Below are 10,003 nucleotides of genomic sequence, written 5' to 3'. Positions count from 1 at the left end.
TACCATCAAGTGTTAATTTGTCCGTCTAATTGCATCAGCAAGAACCCTGGCATAGAATCTTGTATGCGTTTGGTGTGAGTCAGTTTTTCCCCAAAATGTGATTACCCTCTGGATCAGCTGACCAGTTTCCAGAACCAGAGGGCCTGCTGTACAGGTTCTTAGATCCACTTTTCTAAAAGGAAAGTAACTTCTGAGGGGTCAATAATCTACTTTAATCAAGCACATGTATCATTCACTTAGTTTAGGGGAAAGCACCCTGAACTTCAGGGAAAATACAAGCAAATTACAAACAGACCAAGACAGGGCTGCCAACTGTCTGATCACATAGTTAAGCGAGAGAGAAGCACCAACATCTGGGTTTTCACAGCTGGGGGGAAAGGGGGGCTCCTTAGCAGCTGCCCAGAGTCTCGTCTGACCAAACACTTCCAATGAGTAAGCCCCAAAGTAAAACCTCACCTCAGAGTATTTATATACTTTTCAGAGCCAGAGGGCATCACCACCCTTGCCAACCAGTATCTCATTCGAAACTAACAAAAAGTGTGGGCCTTCTACAAAACAAATCTCCCCTAATCAAACTTCCATTAATGGGTGGGGAAGAGCTTTAACTCTCATAATTAACATTACACTAATTGAGAAGAACATATGCTTACAAGAATAATTATTTTCTAAAGAATATACACAGCAGGATTCAGCATTTTTTTTAATGACTCATTAATATCTACCTAATATAAGGAGGAAATCCTGTGTACAGGCATAGCTGAGAGACATTGCAAGTTCAGTTCCAGACTACTACAATAAAGCAAGTCACAATTTTGTTTCCCAGTGCATATAAAATACTGTGATTAAAAATACTAGGAAGGTGGCTTGCACAGGCAGGGATATCCTCCCCATTTTTCAAAATTTCCCTTGTTATAATGAGGTGATTCCCCACAGGGGTGCTGGTAGGTAGGTCTTTGCCTCCTTTTTCCACAGTTGCCTCATGGTGCAACAATGACACAAGTAGCAGGTCACCTGACCTAATCCTTTCCTCTTCTCTCATCCCACCTGAAATATCTGCTTTTGTAGCTGGGGCCAAGCCAAAAGCTCTGAATCTGATCCATACACCCAAAGGGGGCTTTCCTGCAAGGAAAATAAAATATGAACTGTCCAGCATGGATATCTGTCTCCTTCCTCCATTGTCCATTATAAACTGTCTCTCTGGTACACGTTAGTCTTGTATGCATTTGGTGTGAGTCAGTTTTTCCCCACAATGTGATTACCCTCTGGATCAGCTGACCAGTTTCCAGAACCATAGGCCTGAAATGCTTAACAACAAAGTAGAGTTCCCCCCATAATTAACTGTGAGGACTTTCTTGGTCACAGACTTAACTGCTCACTACTACACCATCAATTCAATACCAGCTTAGACTGCCCTGATTTCACTGACCAGGGCTAAAGCTCTGGGATGCAGAGACCTCACTCCAAGGATGCACGGGGGACACGGTGCAGCACTGCATTCCCTGCTGGGAACCATCCCAACATACTCAAACCAAAATGTTCTCTGAATTCTTCATCTTCTCAACTGAAAAATATTTCCCTCACATATTTTAATGCATCCTCATCCTCTTCTGAGTTCTTCTTGTGGTCGAAGGTTGAACACTCCTGTTTGCTTGAGAGACTTCTTGGAGGGGCATCATTCACCTCCTCTTCATTGCTACTGCTCTCAGAAGCCCAGGGGGACTCAGGTTGTGTGGTTTGGGCCTTATCAGTTCCCAGCAGCAATGTGTGCTCCAAAGGCTTTTCCTGTTTACGGCACTGAAGAGGGGGGAAAAAAGATAAGCACACTATTTTTTACTGACATCCTAGTTTGTTTATATAGGACAAAAAAATCCTGCAGGTCTAGGGTAATTTCTGGATCATGAGTCATTCCCTTCCCTTCACTATCCTCCATACCTACCCACATTCTCTCCCCTACCCCACCCCCACATTCCCCACCCCATATACACCTCTGGATAGTTCTGCAGAGAAGCCAGTACTAGAGAGAGGACAGAAGAGGGCTGGGGGAAAGAGTTTGCTCAGGAAGTGAAGCTTCTAGCCCCAAACAGAAGGAAAAGGGTAAAGTTGGAAGAAATAATTTCATTAGGTAGGTCTCTTCTTGAATGAGCAGAGTCAAAGAACTTCAAAGGAACTCAAGGAGGGAAGGAACAGCAGCTAAGCACTCATTCCAGACCATTAAGAAATCACACACACACAATAGCAGAATCCTTCTTCCACTCCTTTCTATCTCCCTACACAAAAATAGCACAACGATGACAAAGTCAATGGCTAGGCCACACAGACATCCATATTCCCTAGCCCATGTTTGTATGAGGACACAAAAACACAGTGGGCAGAAGAAAGTGTGGGTGAGGAGTCAGCAAGATGAATGTGGTGACAGGCTGCATGAAGCAATAGAGAGAGAATACTGGGCTAGAGTCAGGAAGAACATGATTCAGGAATCCCATCTGACACTAGCTGTCTATGGGCAAGAAATACCTCTATGAGGCTGAGTTTTAGAATCTTGTGAGAAATACAGATGACACACTCTCTACCTCACAGGGGTGCAGCTGGGACCAAATCACTGAATGCCAGAAAAACCCTCTGCAAACCTTTATAGTGCTAAGAAACTGTCAGCTGTCATCATCATCATCACCAGTATTACATGTGGGAAGTTGGGGGAGAGAAGTCTGACTGATTGAGAATATATTAAATAAATGTCAAAGACTAAGAAAGCTTGAAAGGACTTATAGGTTACTCACAGGTCCAGAGGTTCTTAACCTGGTGTCTCTGAACCTGTTTTTAAAAATATTTTAATAACTGTATTTTGACATAACTAGTTTCATTTGCAATCCTATGAATTTTATCTTATGTATTTAAAAACCTATTTCTGAGAAGTCCATAGGCTTCATCAGGCTGCCAAAGGGGTCCTTGCTACAAAAAAGTTGAAGAATCTCTGCTCTAAACCCACTTCCTCATTTTGTAAATAAGGAACTGAGGCCCAAAGAGGTGAGTAACTTGCCATTCACCCAGCTTGTATCCTTTCACCCCTCCCAGAGCTGTGAAATCCTTTCCCTTAAGAGCTGCTTCAGAGCAGTATCCACAGCACCAGCTGGGCAGATCCCACTAGGAAAATCAACACTACAAACATCACCCCACTCCTCCACAAGAGGAAAAAAAAAATTACTAAGGGAGCTGCATGATCAAAAACCATTTGGAGACCACGACATTAGACCAGGAAGCTAGGTGGCACACTGGCTAGAATGCTGGGCCTGGAGTCAGGAAGATATGAGTTTCAATCCAATCTCAGATGCCTCCTAGCTTTGTGCCTCTGGGAAAGTCATTTGGCTTCTGTCTGCCAGTTTCTCATAACAGCACCTACTTCCCAAGGTTGTTGTGAAGATGAAATAAAGACAGCATTGGTAAAGTGCTTACTCAACACAGTGCCTGGCACATAATGGGTGTTTATAAATGTTCTTTACCCCCATCCCCAACTAGATCATATGGAGGTAATCAGAAATGCTATTATCTATTTTTTATTAACATTAAACATTAAAGAACTCAAACCTACTCTCAGGAGTTTTCTGTTCACAAAGACACGAATTGGGATCCACTAGAATAAAAGATCTTACCTCAACTAGGATACCCAAAGCAACATCCACCAATTCGGCTTCATTCATGAAGTATACAGTTCGTATAGAGGGAAGACTGAAAGATAAAGAAACAAAGGCAAAGATGGATGCAAAGTGAGTCCCAGATGGACACACAAACAGGAAACTGGAGTTGAGGATTGTGTATCCCCCAGCCCTGTCTGCCATGAATGAGACTATACACATCCTTTAGATCTGAATAGCTTGCTCCACAAAGGATTTGAAGCTTAGGGCTCTCAGATGAAGGAATTTAAGCCCTTGCCTTTCCTCATACATTCAATTGATACAATTAAGACACATATACACACAACAGTGATATTAAGTTCCTTAAGCAATAAAAAATAACACAATTAACCATGTGTCCTGGATGACATCTGGTTTGTCATCAGTGTTCACTGCATTTTCTAATGAGAGTTGATTCTCTAAAAAGCACTAAGGGGAAGTCACCATATCTCATTTACCTTTACATCTTCACCAGGTCACAGTTTTCCTACACAGTATATGCTAATGAAATATTTTCTACAGTGAATGAGGATTGGTAGAAGCCTGGGGAAGAGGGATAAGAGGGAGAGGGAGAAAGAGGGAGAAAGAGGACAAAGAGAGAGAGACAGAGAGACAGAGAGACAGAGAGATATGGGTATATGTGTGTGAGGAGAGTTGAGAGAGAGCTCTAAGCATTTAAAGTGTAGCCAGATGGAAAAGGGATGTGACTTATTCAGTACAGCCCCAGAGGGTAGAACTGGGAAGGATGGATGGGGAACACAAAGAGACAAACACAGCCTCAACAGGAAAATCTTCCTAACAATTAGAACTGTTCACAAGTGGAATGGGAAGCAGTGGGTTCCCTTTCAATCTATCCATAAGCATTTATTAAGGCCTGTACTAGGAGCTGTACTAGGCAGTAGGGATGCAAAGGAAGGCAAAAACAGCCCTTGCCCTCAAGGAGCTTACTTTTTTAAAAATAATTTTTATTTTTGACAAATTTGGCATTTGACAAACACCAACAAATGTAAGCATTTCCATATACAAAGGACAGAAAAAAGAGATTTGCACTTGCACGAATCTTCATTATAAATAGTTTGCTCTTTTTTAAAAGTCCGTAATAAATTCAAGACATCAATTTCAAGTCTACCTTGCTGGTCTGGATGTCCTTCTGAATTTCCTTTTGTTCTCTAAGATGTTTACATTCTAATGGGGGAGAAAACATGCAGTCCTTCACTGTGAGTCTTCGAGAAAAGGCTGAAGACCTGCTGGCATGTTGTAGTGGGAAATGTTTTGCGGGGTATAGAGCTTTGGGCTATAGATGTCTCTAAAATTCTGTAATGCTGTGAAGGAACCAGAACTCTCCTACTTATGAGGTTTTTCTGAATAGGAATATAGGTGTCTCAGGAATGAATGAACACTCTGGAGGTTTCTTCCAACCTAAGAATGTTTCCCTTCTAGACAGAGGAGTATTGATAGATGAAGAAAGAGGAAGATCCCAAAGAACTGGAAGCTAAGAGGGTGCCCATCAACTGGGGAATGGCTGAACAAACTATGGTACAAAAATGTAACAGAATATTATTGTGCCATGAGAAATTACAAAAGGACAGTTTCAGAGAAATCTCAGAAAACTTGTATGAATTTCAAGTAAAGTGAGAACCAGGAGAAAGATTTACACAATAACAAAACTGATAAATAAATAACTTTAAAAACCCTAAAAACTGAGATCAGTGCAATGACTGTCCATGATTCCAGAAACAATGGAAGAATGCTGCCTACCTTTTGACTGAGGGGTAATGGACTCAGGGTACAGACTAAAACACAGATTGTCTGAACAATGCCAGTTAGCGAATTTGATTTGCTTGTCTATGCAGGTTACAAGGATTTTCTTTTTCTTTTTTCCAATGGTAGCAAAGGAGAAAAATAGATTTTTCTTAACTGAACAAAAAATAAATGTTTCAAAGAGTAGGGGAAAAATCTTGGAAGGGCCAGTGGATCAGGGAAACAGATCATGGAAAGTCATTCTCTAGTTTCTGAGCACATTACTGTCCACAGAACCTAGCTTCTTAACCACAAAGTCCCCCAGTTCTTTTATCCACTACCCCTCTGAGAAGATGAAAACTGATCCTGTAGCATTTCCTTTAGAATTTAGCTAGTCTGTAATAGGTTAAGTTTAGAGATCCAGATCTCTCACTAATCACTATTCTGTTTTTGCTTCAAGGAATACTGCTAACCTTGGGGGATGTGGGAATCAGGCCTACTATCTTTATACCACCATGCTACCCTTCAAGAATGTCTGATTTGCTGTCCAAGGAAGTGTGGGTCCGTATGTTTGACCTTGCAGGCGAACTCAAACAATGAACTCTTCTTAGTCTCAGGAGGGAAGAGGAGGGATTCATTACAAATTTCCAGTCAATTATGTTGTTCCCCAAGCCTCAGCTATGTAACAATCATGTTGCCCTCAACCCCATGATGTCACCTATCTTGTTCTGTTCTTTCTTCTGTACTTCCCAAACCTACGAAAGAAAAGTTTTCCTTTTACTTTGGATTTCCACCTGGAAACTGAGGCAGACACTGACCTACCTTATTCTCAGGTTTCATGCCCTGTGAATAAAATGTTATCTTGCTCAGAGAAATATGTCTCAGTTTACCCTTCTGTTACATTTCATTCTCAACTAAAAGGACCCTAGACCACAAAGGTTTTGCTGCTATGCAGCCGCAATTTGCAAAAACTCACTTTGATGATGCATGTGCTGACTGCACTGTGCTTTTTCTCCTCTTAGTTGGCCTCCACATTGGCACTGATTTTCTCACAGCCACCTGGGCTGTCATCCATGGAGGAAGGTCCCTCTTTTTACTCTCACACTGTGCATTTGCCATCTCTCCAGACTCCCTGGCAGAGTGCTCAGGACCCAGGTAAGTGTCGCAGATAAATGTATTGCCCACTGATGGCCTCCCTGTTTCAAAACAGCAAAAACGAACCACCTGTCAGAGTAACAAAAGCCAAATCTGTCTGTATTCTTGGCACAATGCCTGACCCATAAAATGACTGCTTGTGATCTTGACTGACAATGCTCCCAAGTAAAATAAGCACCATCAGAGATATAGCAAAGTGATGAGGGAGCTCAAACGAGATCTTCTTTGGCCCACTGTACGAAGGACAACTTCATGGAAAAGATTCCATTTGGGCTTATCTGGCTATTAGTCCCCTATCTGTGTGGAGGCCTTGGGTGTAAGATTCAGTGATCCCATCTGTTGACTGGGACTTGGTTCCATCAATCATTTCCTCTTTTGTATCTTCTTTCTCTCTCTCTTCTGGTTCCTTCTGGTTTACCTAAACACATCAGATTTCTGTCTTTTTTTTTTTTTAAGGCTCTAGGCACTAGATCTAGCCAAACTGGTCTACTGACTAGTCTCAGAACATAACATTCTTGCCTCCACTCCTAGGTTCACACTTTTCTTCCTAAAAAGACTTTATCGTGTCCTTTTATCTATTAGAGTTTATGGCTCTACTATACCAGTGGCTCACGGACAAGGACCATGTCTTTAAATTCTCGGTCCACCCTCCCAAACTAGCCCGGGGAATTGTACATGTTCACTGAATTCAATCTCTTCTCCCAGATCTTTTAAGAGCAAGACCCAGTCCTACCTCCTTAGTGAAATCCTAGCCTCCACGGCCCTAGAAAAATGCCCTCAACACACAATGAAAGTTTGCTCAGCTGAATCTTAACCTCCACCTCCCAACTCCCTCGCTGTGCCTGTCTGTGCCTAGGACCTTCTCACTCTTCATATCCATCTCCTGGAAGTTTCCCTGGCTTCCTTCAAGACCTGGTTCAGCTCCTCCGTTCTGCAGGCCTCTTCCAATGCCTGGTCCCTTGACACCCTGGGCCAACAACTCCCCGACAACTTCGATCTGAGATTGCCTTCCCCATGCCCGGAAGGTAAGGGCAGCTGGCTGGCACAGAGGGAGTGCTGGGCCAGGGGTCCGGAAGACTGGCCTTCAATGCTGCCCCAGGCACTTCCTAGCTGTGTGGCCCTGGCCAAGTCACTTATCCACATTTGCCTCAGTTTACGCTGCAGAAGGAGCTGAGAAACCCCCAAATGGGGCCAGTTAGTCAGCCCTAGGCCTACTGAGTTAAACAGGGCAGGGTCTCGCCGGTGCTCCGCCCACAGCGGGGGCCTGCTCGGTGCCGGCTGCCTCGGAGGGCGGCACCTCGGGGGCCCACCCTCCGCTCCTAGGGTCCGGCCCGAGCCCGCGGCACCGGACCGCGGGCCTTCCCACGAAGCTTGCACTGCCCTCCCACGGTCCCACCGACGATCGGGGGCCTCGCTCGGGGCGGTCACGTGGGCCGGGAGGCGCTAAGTCCGCAGGAGGCGGCTTCGCCCCATGCCCTCTGTGGCAGGAGCCCGGGAAGGCCCGGGAGCCGTCTGGCCCAGCACCCCGCTCCCGGTGTGGGGGTCTCCTGTGCGTCCCGAGGAGGGCCAGGGCTCCCGCCCGGGCCCGAACCAGCACAAGCGGCGGCACCTACTCGGCCTTCTCCTGTCCCCGACGCCGGGGCAGGCTCAGCCTGGGCCCCGCTCCGACACCTTCCCACGCTGCTCGGGCTTGGGACCCCGCCCGGATCCGCACTTTCTCCACCGCCCGGCTCTAGGTCGCGGCTCCGCTCCGAGGAGCGAGCGGCCGCTGCTTCCGGCCGCTGAGGACGGGGCGCCCCCTGCCGGCGGACACGAGGCCGTGCGGCTTCCGCGGACTCCTCCCCCCACCCTCGGCGTCGGCTTCCGGGAGCCACGCCCACTTCCCCCTCCGGGGAGTTCCTCCCAGGTGAAGGGGCGGGCCTTCCGCCTCACTGGACTCTGCGAGGCCTGGAGGCGCCGTTCAGTCTAAAGCCGGAGACTCCTTGGGCCCCCAAGCGTACGTTTCTTTTGGCTGTCACTCCCCTCAGGAGCCTTCGGTCCTTCGGTGCTTTGCCAAACGTTGCCCACCGGTTGAAGATCCAAACTCGTTGGCGCGGCATTCGAGGCCTCCCGAGGTCCGGCCCTAGCTTAGCTCTGCGGGACTTGACGAGGCCTCCATTCACTTTCCCCTTTACTCGTGCCTCACCCACCCCCGCTCTGCTCGGACTTCACCAAAACACCCTCTAGTCCTGGCAGCCAAAGCTGTCCAAAGTCCTCCACACCACTTACTCCTCGCACCGGCTGGGGGGGGGGGGGGGGGGCTGGGGCCGGAGTCAGGAGCACCGTGTGACCCTGAGCCAGTCACGTGCTTGCCTTCCTCTCCTCGTCTGTAAAAGCAGTTGGGGAAGGAAATGGCAACCGACTCCAGGACGTGCCCAGAAAACCCCAAATGGGGTCAGTCTGACAGCACTGGAAACGACTGAGCTGAGCTACAAGTCCCCTTACATGACACTGGAGAAATACGGGCTTGTACTGCGCCTATCCGGATAAATCATCTTTCCTAAGGGTTGGCTGCCACCGTATTCATTTTTACATCCTTCCTACCACTACCAGCATCCAGTAACTGAGCATCGTAGGTATTCAGGCAACGCTGAATATCAGAATTCAGGGGTTTCTTATTTCTTGACTCAAGAAAGATTTTACAAAACAGAAGCAAAAACCATAGGAAATCTTAGCAATACAAACACAAAATGCTCTACAAAAATCTAAAGCATTTCAGCCAATAGTGCCACACTTAAAACTTACAAATTATACTGTTTTCTATTCTCTATGCTATAGAGAAATCAGGTGGAAAAAATGTCCAAATCACCAGTTGTCCTGATCTCTGTCTTGCCACTGGACCCAGAAGGCTCCACAGAGAATGAGGCTGGTGACTGCACAGCCCTCTCTCACTTAAATCCAGTTCACTTGCAAGTCCACAGCATCACCTTCCTGATGTCATGGTCCTCTCCAACAACGAAAGACAAACAGCAATTTCACTAAACTTTATTAATTATTAATTTCATCATAAACTTATCTCATAATTTATTTTTTCCTGATGTTCCTTCTAAAACGAGGGAGGACTGGAATACCCCAATCTCCTGCCTCTGCCTTGGGGTAAAATGAATAGCCCACCAAATTCCATGATTATCATTAGCATGACAGGTATGGTGTTGCTGTGGGAAGGCAGCTTCAGTGCCATTAAACTGTGTTTGTATCTTGGATTCCCCAACCTCTTCTTTTTAAGTTCCAGGATTGGAAGGAGCCAGGCATATTAATTGCTCTTCAAAGGGCTTGAGACATTTGAGCTGCAAAAGCCAATGGCCTTACTTCCTGGCAGCTCCTGCCCTGAAGCTTATATTTTAAGCTTCATAGGGCAAACCACTGCACAAATTTTGGATTTTTCACTGGGTTGAAGTATA

At 45.9% G+C, this 10,003-nt stretch overlaps 1 protein-coding gene across 2 annotated transcripts; it reads right to left on the bottom strand.

Moving 5' to 3' along the window:
• Positions 1-191: 191 nt before the first annotated feature.
• On the bottom strand, positions 192-8,309 carry CYREN (cell cycle regulator of NHEJ). 2 transcript variants are annotated; one of them, XM_072652697.1, is made up of 4 exons: positions 8,177-8,309; positions 6,385-6,604; positions 3,648-3,723; positions 192-1,794 (listed from the first exon to the last, which is right to left on the bottom strand). In XM_072652697.1, exons 2-4 carry the CDS (start codon positions 6,525-6,527, stop codon positions 1,558-1,560), a joined length of 456 nt encoding a protein of 151 aa, XP_072508798.1. In that variant the 5' UTR covers positions 6,528-6,604; positions 8,177-8,309; the 3' UTR covers positions 192-1,557. The 2 variants fall into 2 exon arrangements, with proteins under 2 accessions (XP_072508798.1, XP_072508799.1); XM_072652698.1 differs by lacking the exon at positions 8,177-8,309 and adding an exon at positions 7,423-7,719.
• Positions 8,310-10,003: the final 1,694 nt, after the last annotated feature.

Source organism: Notamacropus eugenii, chromosome 3, assembly GCF_028372415.1.
Source record: "Notamacropus eugenii isolate mMacEug1 chromosome 3, mMacEug1.pri_v2, whole genome shotgun sequence".
Classification (NCBI taxonomy): Eukaryota; Metazoa; Chordata; class Mammalia; order Diprotodontia; family Macropodidae; genus Notamacropus; species Notamacropus eugenii.
The sequence above is the reverse complement of the archived record's forward strand: the minus strand, read 5'-3'. Positions and strand labels throughout refer to the sequence as shown.

Coding starts and splice junctions, on each gene's coding strand:
- CYREN (XM_072652697.1), bottom strand. CDS start 6,527: ATGGCAAATGCACAGTGTGAGAGTAAAAAGAGGGACCTTCCTCCATGG. Junction 3,724..6,384: donor TCAGCACATGCATCATCAAA/GTGAGTTTTTGC, acceptor TTTATCTTTCAG/TCTTCCCTCTATACGAACTG. Junction 1,795..3,647: donor CTTTGGGTATCCTAGTTGAG/GTAAGATCTTTT, acceptor CCCCCTCTTCAG/TGCCGTAAACAGGAAAAGCC.